Below are 11,036 nucleotides of genomic sequence, written 5' to 3'. Positions count from 1 at the left end.
AAGATGAGGCCCAGAAATAGGGATTTTAAAAAGATTCCCAGGTGACTCTAATGTGCAGCCAAGGTTGAGAACCACTGCTTTAGAAAGAAAGGATGTAAAGTAGCCCATAGGTTGCTGAATGAAGTGTTGGTTCATTCAAGTCATGGGTTGTCTGGGCTCCCATTGCACATAAGCAAGGAGACCTTTGATTTTCTTTGCTGCTGAAGCTACCTGTGGAACAAAGGTGGGGTCTGGTTTTGGGCCCAAAAAGCAACCAAGGAAACTGTCAAAGCTTTCAACTTGATTGTGGAATGTGGGGGGTTCTGTTGGCTTTGGGGGGATGGCTTTGCATTGTGATACTATTGGATGGTGCTGTCTCCCTAGATGACACTTGTAGAGGGCAGCATTGCAGTCGGCGGAACCTTCGCTTATGTGGCCCAGCAGGCCTGGATCCTCAATGCCACGCTGAGAGACAACATCCTCTTTGGGAAGGAATTTGATGAAGAAAGGCAAGGAATGCTTGGTTTCAGTCATGCTCTCTGTCTAGGCTGTGTGAGATGCAAGGCCCCCAAGCCACAGGCTCAACTCCAACCGTGTCCCTGACGCTAGGTCTCTATCTTCTTCAGATACAACTCTGTGCTGAACAGCTGCTGCCTGCGGCCTGACCTGGCCATTCTCCCCAACAGTGATCTGACTGAGGTACAAGCCTTCTGCTCCCGATGGGGGCGTGGATGTAGCAGAGAGCATCCTGGGAGATGAGGGGCAGGGCTCTGCTGGAGTCACCTCCTAGGAGTGCATCTTAAATGCGTGGGAGAAAAACCTACACAGTGAGATCCACTTTCACTGGTACTTTATGTTAGGAAAGCATTTATGCCTTGGGGCAGGCATATCAACACTACCTGTTTTAAGTGTATAAATATTTCATATGTCAGGTGGATTTTATATTTTTATATATATATTTTTAAATATATTTTATTGATTCTTTACAGAGAGTAAGGGAAAGGGATAGAGAGTGAGAAACAAACATCGATGAGAGAGAAACATCGATCAGCTGCCTCCTGCACACTCCCCACTGGGTATGTGCCCGCAACCAAGGTACATGCCCTTGACCGGAATCGAACCTGGGACCCCTGAGTCTGCAGGCCGACGCTTTATCCACTGAGCCAAACCGGTTAGGGCTGTCAGGTGGATTTTAAACAAAATCCCATTTTTGGTTCAGAGTTTGTGTTTTCTGCACTACTCATTTTTAAAACCATGAGTCAAGCATGTGCACATTGAGCTTCTTCCCTGAACCTCATTCTGCCAACCTCCTTGCTCAGATGAAGTATGTAGAGAGCCCTCTCCCATTAGAAAGAAAGAGACCGCTGCACAAATCCCTTTCTTCGGTTCTCTGCCCTGGAGCAGTTTCCAGAGCTGTGTCTTTGGAACTGGCTTTTTGAGTCCCGAGACATCTCCCATGACCTGCCCCGGAGGTCTGTGGGCCTGGCACCCGTGTTTCAGCTGACGTCAGTTAAATCCCTCAGGTTTTATGAATGGTTTAATTAGTTCACTGGCTCTCAAATCAAGGTGCCCAGATCAGCAGCATTCGGTGACACTGGGAACTTGTTAGAAATGCAAGTTATTAGGCCTCACTTCAGACCTCCGACATCAGAAACTCTAGGCGTGGGGCCCAAAAACCTGTTTTTACAAGTCCTCAGGTAATTCTGATACCTGCTCAAGTTTGAAAACCTTTGCATTAACTGAATGTTTTTTTAAGGACAAGATTTTTTAAAATTACAGGGCCCATTACCATTTTACAATGAATGTATTCACTTGTCCATTTAGTAATGTTAATCAGGTGCTTGTTGTGTGCCAGCTGCATGTGCAGACACTTCTGGGTGTTGGGAATGTAAAGGAATGAGACAATAACTTGCACCCTCAGAAAGCTTAAGTGGAGAGGATCGGACACCCACACATGAGGCTCAAAACAAGCTGATGAGAAAGAATCCCTTTCTTTTCAGTGTTAGTAAGGAAGAGATGGGGAGGATTTTCAGAGGAGAGGATGCCAGAACTGAGCAGGAATAGTACAGGAGAAGGTGTGACATTAGTCATGTGTGCACATAATATATCCACAATTTAATGGCTTCTGTCCCAGGGTGTGCTGGGAGATGCTGGGAACCTGCTTTGTATGCCAAGTTTGGTTGTTTAAATTCTATCCTTCAGGACTTTTGAAGAGTTTAAGGAAGGTTGTTCATGGCTAGCTTTATGTTTTGGAAAGCTCATTCTGCCCATAGAGGATGGGCTGGAGTAGGGTGTCCAGGGGGTGGCAAGGCCAGATGAGGATTTAGTAACCAGATGATTGTGGGAGCGAAGGAGGTATCTAGGCTGACTCCGCCCTGTGGGCCCTGGAGGATCGTAGTGGCCACTCATCCAGGCAGGGAATTCAGTAGAAGATGCCGCTTTGGGTGGAGGAGAGGAGTGGTGACTGGGGTAGTCACTAAACCCAGTTCTGGACTTGAGCTGGCGGCTCCACTATGCTTTCTGGGCTCCTATAGATCGGCGAGCGAGGAGCCAACCTGAGTGGTGGGCAGCGCCAAAGGATCAGCCTTGCCCGAGCCTTGTATAGTGACCGGGACATCTACATCCTGGATGACCCCCTCAGTGCCTTAGATGCCCATGTGGGCAACCACATCTTCAACAGTGCTATCCAGAAGCACCTCAAGTCCAAGACGGTTCTGTTTGTTACCCACCAGCTACAGGTATGGTGCTTTCTTCCTTCCCCCGGCCACCCACTGTGTCCTGAGAAATCAGACAGGAAGGGGGCTTGGTCCTTCTAGGTACCCTGTGGTCTTCTAGAAGTTTCTGAAACCATCAGTGTTCATTTCCTCAGCAAATAGCCGCCTGGCCCATTGTAGCAATAAAGCTCGTTGTACCCCTGTACCAGGTGGCTATCTGCATCAGAGATCCTTGGAGCATGTTAGCTTTTACATATAAATCAGTAAGTGAAGGAAAGGGTAGGTAGAAAATAGAGTTTGAGTATGAGATAGTGGAAAGCTTTATGTTAATTTAAGCAGGAACTGTTCAGGGAAAGCAAGGTCTTCTCCCTCTGTCACTCCATGACAAGCAGCCACTTCGGAGAGCAGCTCAAGAATGTTGCCATCTGTTTTGCGTATGTTGTCAGGTTTGGGGGTTCACTCCCACCCTGCCCAGGAAGTCAGTAATTGTGTGTACTTCTGACTGTAGTAACAGGGTGAAGGCTAATGCAAGGCTCCTATGGCTCCACCAGGAGATTTACGTCAAAAACTGGAGGAACTGGGAACTGCCTCTCAATAAACTAGAGCAGAGGTTCCCAGCCTGGGCACTGTTGACACATTGGGCCACATAGCTCTTTGATGTGGGGGGGCTGTCCTAGGCCTCCCTGGCCTCTGTCCACTCGATGGCCACTAACACCCCTCTCCCCAGTTATAACAACCAACAGTGTCTCCAGATACTGCCAGATGTCCCCTGGGGGGCTCAATCGCTTCTAGGTGGGAAGTGCTAGACTAAGGTAGGAGTGACTGGAATATTTGCACAAATATCAGTAACACCGGGTCATCCCTGCCTTTGTCTCTAGTACCTGGCTGATTGTGACCAAGTGATCTTCATGAAAGAGGGCTGTATTACAGAAAGGGGCACCCATGAAGAACTGATGAATCTAAATGGTGATTACGCTACCATTTTTAATAACCTGTTGCTGGGAGAGACGCCCCCAGTTGAGGTAAGAGTTATGTGGCGTTTATGCATCTCTCCTTTCTAGCAAGGGAGGCATGACCGTACTGAGGGTTGACGGGTCCCAGCCGAGTTCGGTGCCTGTTTTACTGGCAGAGCCCTATTTTCTGGTGACCAGACTGCTGTGCTTTGGCTCACATACTACTCTAGGGGAGCAGGATTGTGGGGCTGGTGAGCCAAGGACTTCTGTCAGTGAGGACTTATTAATGAGGTCCTGACAGGGAGAACAATATGGGCTCTGTGTGTTCTCAAAGTAAGATACGCCCAAACCTGTAGAGAACTGTTATGAATTTATTTGAGCCAAACCGATGACATTGCTGGGAAGCAAGATTTCAGATGCTCTGGAGAATGTCAGTTTGCAGATCCTTTTATACATTTGGAATGAAGGAGGGAACGTAAGGAAGATTACATGGAGGTGGGAAAAAGCAGGGCAGGGATTAGATTACGTGGCAGTTAACAAGAGGATGTGCTCTCTTGAGGGTGGTTAAGCTTTGGAGAGGTCTGGGAAAAGGGATTACTCTGGCATTTCAAAGGTTTATTAACACTAGATTGCCCAAGGAAGTCATTTTGACTGCTTTTTAATTTCAATTAGAAAAATAATGATGTATATAATGACAGAATTTCTTAGAATTTTGTGACTTTTTATACAACATATAAATGCATTTATTAATAATTGTAGTTACCTCCCCCTCCTTCATTTCCGGTATATATATATGTGTTATACCTATATTGCCCGAAAGCAGTCATTTTGACTGCTTGGAGAGGGGGGGTTAAAAAAGTGCACAGAAGAAGAAGGCCGCCGAATTTTGAGGAACGATTGGACAACAACATTACCGGAAATACATGCATTTATTGGGATTTTATATGCTCGTGGAGCCTACGAGGCAAAAAATTTAAAACTCAGTTATTTATCGTCAGCAAAGTAGGGTCCCGAATTTTTTAGAAAAACTATGGCCAGAGCAAAGTTCAAGCAAATCCTACGATTTATTCGTTTTGATAAAAGAACCAAAAGAAGTAGGCACCTACAAATAAATAAGTTTGCCTTGGTTTCGGAAATATGGGACAAGTTCATTGAAAATAGTCAAGCTTGCTATCAACCAGGGCAAAATGTAACAGTTGACGAGCAATTATTTCCGTCAAAAGCCAGGTGCAGGTTTACACAGTATATGCCTAAAGTCAAATCTTTATGCAGTAATACTTGTTCTAATAAGTTGTTTATTTTATTTCTTTTGCGCCCTAAATTCATGAAAGAAATGACAAATAACTTGTTATATAACTGTAAATAATATAAAAAATATTAAAAATTAATTTTAAACAAATTTCTTTACACATTAGTTATTCTTTCACGATGCAGTCATTTGGACTGCTTTTAGGCAATAAAGGTATATACTAAATTTCAGTCTTTCTAGTGTTAACCGAGATGCACAAGAATAGGGCTTGCTTAAGGCAAAGATAAACCTCCTACTAAAGAAGTTCTAGGCCTGGGGCACTTCTCCCCTCCGTGACCTGTCCAGTTAAAGATTAATGTTTAGATCACCCCGTGGGGTTACTTTCATATGAAGCTCCTTTTTCAATAAACAAGTGAATAAGGAACCGGGGAAGAGAAATTCATCATTGCATACCTTTGAAAATGATCCGTGGTACCCTGGCTGCTGACTTTTCACTCATTAACTGACAACTATTATGTCCTAATTACTGGGTTAGGCACTTCATAGCTTTCATCCTATTTTAGTCATTTAAACAGAGTTCTGTGACAAAATATGATTATCTCTTACTTTTACAGCTGAGGAAATGGAAACTCAGGAAAGTTAAACAGCTTGCTAATGTTAAACCACAAAATTCAACCGTGTAAATTTGAAGAACTAATTGGCTTTATCAAGTGATTTGTGAATCGACAGCGTCCCTGCTAGCAACTGGAAGGGCAGAAAGAGGGTGGGAAGAAGAGATTTAAAAAGTGGATTATTTCAGGCGAAGTCATCTTCCCTTTAGGGAAGCCAAACCGGTCAAGAGGCAGGTTACTTCACTAGTGTTGATCAGGAAATTCCAGACTGAAGGATTTGAAATTGCACTCCTGGGAGAGGCTGAAACTGCAGTTAGGTTAGTACTAAGTCTTGGTGTGGCTTAGCAAAAGTGACTCCATTTGGGGCCTTTTTTTTTTAATACTAACAAGGGCACTTTGACTCTAAAGGGCTCTTTCTGGCATGCTGCCTGCCCCCTGTGGCAACACTGAAAGATGGCAGCTTTCCATGGCTTTACTCTCGGCTCCAAGTTGGGCAAATCCAAGGGAGTACTTACTTAGAGCTTGCCAAATCGCTTGTTCTTCCTTCTTGCCAACCTGCTCTCACGCAAAGTCCTTATTCTGTGGGCACCTTGGGTCCTAGGAGTACACTCAGGCTGGGCTATAGGCTACTTCTCAGCTACCAGATCATTCTGATGTCTGTGAGGCTAAACGCAGGCAGTTATTGGGATCTTTTCTGGGAGTCGTTCGGTTTCATCCTGTTTGATTTTGGGTGCAGTACAACTGTTCAAGACCAATTTGTTTTCTGCCTTTTGGAATAACTCAAGTATTATTCCAAGTGTCATCGGTAACTTTCATAGAGACACCCTAATGCAGAGTTGAATTTATGATCTCTCCCTGTGACTCTCAGAACACTTACTCTTCAGGTCATTTCCTCCTCACTGTAGATTCAGAGGAAAATGAGGAGAAGAGAATCTAAAGTACGAAATGTCCAAGGAGCAATAATAGACTTGGACAGTCTGTGAGCTGTAGCGGAGGAGCACACTTTCAGTTTGTTTGTCACTTTACTCTCCTGAGCTTCAGTTTCTCCGTCTTACAAATGGAGATGGCATCTGCCTCTTAGACTTGTTGCATCAGTTAAATGAAATAATATGTAATGTTCTTACCTGAGTAAGTGGTCAGCAAATGGACGTATTCTCTTTAGACCAGCAGTCACCAAACGGTGGTCCGTGAAGTCCAAAAGGTTGGCAACCGCTGGTTTAAGGAAACCTTTGGAGCAGCAGTCGCCAACCGGTGGTCCCGCGGACCCCTGACGGTTCGTGAGGTCTGAAAGGTTGGCGACCACCGCTTTACATTTATGCATGTATGCACTAAATAAAGAATTTAGGGTCCTGTGATGAGAGAAGGGGAACTTGGAAAGGAGAGCGTTAAATGGTTTCTAATCTCCTGGGTTCAATTTGATGCAAATTTACTAAGCTCCTCTGTGCCCTGTTATGGGAAGTTCTGGGTGTTAGGCCCTGCGGAGTTCTAACCACGAGTGAGATGTCATCCCCCTCCTGAGGGACTCGCGGTCTCAGGGAAGACCAGTGCACCATGCTCTTCACCAGGTCTGATTTACAGCCACTGTGCTGTCATGGAGTGCTACTAACAAAGTGCCTGGGGGAGGGAGGGTGTGGGGGCTGAACTCGATTCTAGACAATTCTGAGTTACCTCAGGGAGGGTGTAAGATTTTAATCTGTTTGCCTGAGAACAACTGTGACTGTGTTGGGACGAGAGGAGGGCAATCCAAGTGAAGGACCAAAGTGGACAAAGTGGGAGGTCACAGTGATACGAGGAATAGCAGGAAACCCAGTTTGGCGTGAGAGTGGGAGCCCCAGGAATGGGAGAGGGGCTTGCAGTTAGGCTGGGGCCTGGATGTGGAGGTCTTACAGAGCCAGGCTGAGGAGGCAGAGGCTCTCCTCTGGTCGCAGCGGGAAATGATCAGCCCTCTGGTTTTATTTAGGGATGTGGGGATCAGAGGTGGGAGGAATGGAAATGGCCCAGCCTTAATACTTGGGACAAGTTGGAGTGGATGAGAACATAGAGCCTACTGTGTTTGGAATTAAAGGTCTTCAGTGACTTTGGGAGGGGCGATGTCAATGGAATAACAGAGCTCAGAGCTCGAAGGAGCTGAGGAAGTACAAGAAATGAAGATAGGTGGTCCTTTTAAGAAGTTGGAAGGATGGCTGTTCAGTAATACCAGCAGCTTGACTTGATTCTCTCATATGTCGCGTGGACATTTGTCTGAATGGCCATATCATAAATGGAGACACTTTTTTTTTAAACATTAGATTAATTCAAAAAAGGAAACCAGTGGTTCACAGAAGAAGTCACAAGACAAGGGTCCCAAAACAGGATCAGTAAAGAAGGAGAAAGCAGTGAAGCCAGAGGAAGGTAATGACCTTTTTTGAGATTTGTCATTAAAGTATATCAGAAATTATGCCCTGTGGTAACCCATGATGTTTGATAAGACTGTGGGTGTTTGATAACACTGTGTGTGGTGGAGTACCTGGCCTGATATGCCCGGAACAACAGCATTCTTATGTAGTATCAGGAGACTGTGAGGCACCTTCTGTTCGATTAAACAGACCAAGGCAACAAGAATGGCCTTTGGTCCCATCCCTTCCTGTGCAGGGTGGGGTCAGGTACAGGTAATTATAGCTGAATCATCCTGAGTATGAAAAAAGGGGGAAGATATACCTGTCCCGTGATTCACCTGTGCTTTTTAAAAACCGGTGCCCTCCAGGGACGCCTGCGTTCTCCCTGTTGGAATGGGGTGCTTCTTGGAGATGCCCCAGCCCTGTGGCGAGGTCCCCCCTGGGTTTCTCCCACCGACTTTCCCTATCCAGAGTCTTGTTCTTTCAACACTTTATCTTATCAATTGAAACAAATCTTGGGAGTTAGAAAAGCAATTTACAATACTTCAGGTGTCTTCACCTTGGTGAATTTTAAGCTGCAAGTCAGTCCCCACTCCTCCCCGCCCCCTCAATAAAAGAATGCAGTCCTGGTTTAAAGCTCTCTTTCTGTTGTATCATGTCCTCACCTGAGGTTTTGAATCTGAGGTTTTGAATCCTGGGTTTGCCTCTGTTTTCACTTCCTGGGTCTTAAAACTGCAGCAGGTGTTCGGTGTTAGGAGTGGACCATCCTCTTCTTTCTTTTAATAAACCAGGTAACAATTTTGAATTCAGGTGTGATTTAAGATAGCTTACTCACACGCACTAAACAAACACAGCCCGGCTGGCTGAGACATGTATCAGTTCCTGCCCGAGGCAGTTCAGAAAGCCAGAATGTCCTCAGGGAACATTTGTTCTCTGCAGAGCCACCAACCTGGAGATGGGCAACTGTTAAAGTGCTCCTGGCCTGTGTGGCTTGCTCCACACAATTCAAAGTGTGTGATGAAGAGGAAGAGGTGTCCTGTGGGGCATCGGTCACCTGACCCTGCCAGGGAACCCCTGGTGCTACCTTTGAATCTTGTCTGCCCCTACGTAGTCACCAAGTCCTACTGAACTTACTCCCAAGACTCCATCCCTATTGCCTTTATCATCTTGTACCTAGGTTACCGCTGTCCGTCCTCCATGTAGGCAGCTGGGTGATAGAGTTGAAAACAGGAGGCCAACCAGCTCACCTTCCTGCATGGAGTCTCCAGTGGCCTCCTCCCATTGTCAAAGCAGTGTTTTCCAGCCTTTTTCCCTGACATGGCACACACAGAACATGCCATTGTTAGCGTGTGGTGCTGGGGTGCATGGAAGAGGCTGCTCGCTGCCAGAGGTGACTGGACTGGCCATCCCAGGCCCTTCTAGCCCAGTAGGGCTGGGGGTCAAATCTCCACACACCTGTAGCCCATTCTCGAGAAGATCTTGTCTGAAGGGTAATGTTCGGGTACCTCTGACAGAGCTCAGCCTGCCTAATCCACCTGGTCCCTTGCCACTCCACCGGCACACACACTGCTCAGGCTGCACTGGCGTGACTGTCTGACTTCCTGTCCTGCTGTTTCCATGCCTCTGTGCTGCTGCTTACGTATCTCTTCTGCCCATTGTCCCCCCCAACTGCCCGACTCTGGCTTACCTTCAAGGTGCTATATGGACTGCACATAAAGTCCTCCCCGAAACCTCCCTGCTAAGCACTGCACAGCTTCCCCAAGTCGGTTAGCTATACCTCCTAGGCATCCCATGCTGCCCTGCATAGCTCTAGCATTGCATTTAACTCATTTTATTAGCATTATGTGTATTTACCTGTCTGTCCTACCAGACCGTGGAAGGACCCTCAAAGGCAGGAACCTGGCCTTACTCGTCTTGACTATTCCAGGGTCTCGTCCTGGGCCTGTTTATAGGAGGTGCTTAATGAATGAATGCTTCTGATAAAGAGGAAGTAATTCTGAACTAGAGTAGAGCCCCATGAAGCTATAGGCTCTTTGATTTTGATCTTCTATATAGGAGCCTTCGTTTTGGAAAAGTAGCTTTTTCTTTCTGAGTTCGTTTCTGTTTTCTCCCCTAGGGCAGCTGGTGCAAGCGGAAGAGAAGGGGCAGGGTTCCGTGCCGTGGTCCGTGTACGGTGTCTATATTCAGGCTGCCGGGGGCCCCTTGGCTTTCTTGTTCATTATATCCCTCTTCACATTGAACGTGGGCAGTACCGCCTTCAGCAACTGGTGGTTGAGTTACTGGATCAAGGAAGGAAGTGGGGTAAGGTTCCTCATTAATGGGAAAATTACATGTCTAAGAACATGGCCATCTCTCCATATTCCCTGACCATTCTTAAGGAAACTAGTTTTCGATTAAAAGACACAATGAACAGGGGTCACCCAGGATGAAAAAGAGGGCTCCCTAATGTAACCTCACAATACAGTTGCTCCCTGACCAACTCAAGACGCGGTAGAGCTTATCGTAGCGCACCTGTGGGCTGTCTGCCCTCGTCCACTAGAAAAGAGCGAAGGAGGGACAAAGCCCTCCTTGTGTTTGCCACACCAGGTCCCAGAGTCCTTATCCTGCGCCCTCCCCTGAGCTGAGAGTGGCCCTGAGCAGGGTTCCTGGACATCCCTGGGAGTCCTGCCTCACAGAGCCCTGTCTCTAAACAGAACAGCACGGTGAGCCACGGGAACAGGACCTCCGTGAGCAGCAGCATGAAGGACAATCCTCACATGCAGTACTATGCCAGCGTTTATGCCCTCTCCATGGTCGTCATGCTGATCCTGAAAGCCGTTCGAGGAGTGGTCTTTGTCAAGGTACGCAGTGGTGGCCTCTGCTGCTGCTCACCCCGCTGACTGGTCGGGCTTCGCCCGGCCTGTCCCAGGTTCATCCTGAGGAGGGAGCTCCTTTGAGACACAGTGGCCTCCACCGGAATGACCTGTATCCCATCAGCCCCAGCCTTTTTCCGTTAGCCACCTCCTCCCTCCGTGGCCATGTTCCCCTCCCCGGTTTTGGGAGTGGACGGCCTGTGGAGGAGGGACTGAGCCTGCCTGAGTGCCGGGTCCCCGGGCCCTGCTCACTTTGCACTCTGCTCCGCAGGGCACGCTGCGAGCCTCCTCCCGGCTCCATGA

General features: G+C 47.1%; 1 protein-coding gene across 1 annotated transcript in view; it reads left to right on the top strand.

Moving 5' to 3' along the window:
- Nucleotides 1-11,036, top strand: part of LOC102774335 (multidrug resistance-associated protein 5) — a 52,276-nt gene that overhangs the window by 16,122 nt on the left and 25,118 nt on the right. Inside the window, exons 9-14 of the mRNA XM_015570429.1 lie at nucleotides 2,514-2,717; nucleotides 3,572-3,715; nucleotides 7,795-7,897; nucleotides 9,998-10,182; nucleotides 10,575-10,721; nucleotides 11,005-11,036. Coding sequence (XP_015425915.1) covers nucleotides 2,514-2,717; nucleotides 3,572-3,715; nucleotides 7,795-7,897; nucleotides 9,998-10,182; nucleotides 10,575-10,721; nucleotides 11,005-11,036 — 815 coding nt within the window. The remainder of the gene's footprint in view (nucleotides 1-2,513; nucleotides 2,718-3,571; nucleotides 3,716-7,794; nucleotides 7,898-9,997; nucleotides 10,183-10,574; nucleotides 10,722-11,004) is intronic.

Source organism: Myotis davidii, unplaced genomic scaffold (assembly GCF_000327345.1).
Source record: "Myotis davidii unplaced genomic scaffold, ASM32734v1 scaffold27, whole genome shotgun sequence".
Lineage (NCBI taxonomy): Eukaryota > Metazoa > Chordata > Mammalia > Chiroptera > Vespertilionidae > Myotis > Myotis davidii.
The sequence above is the reverse complement of the archived record's forward strand: the minus strand, read 5'-3'. Positions and strand labels throughout refer to the sequence as shown.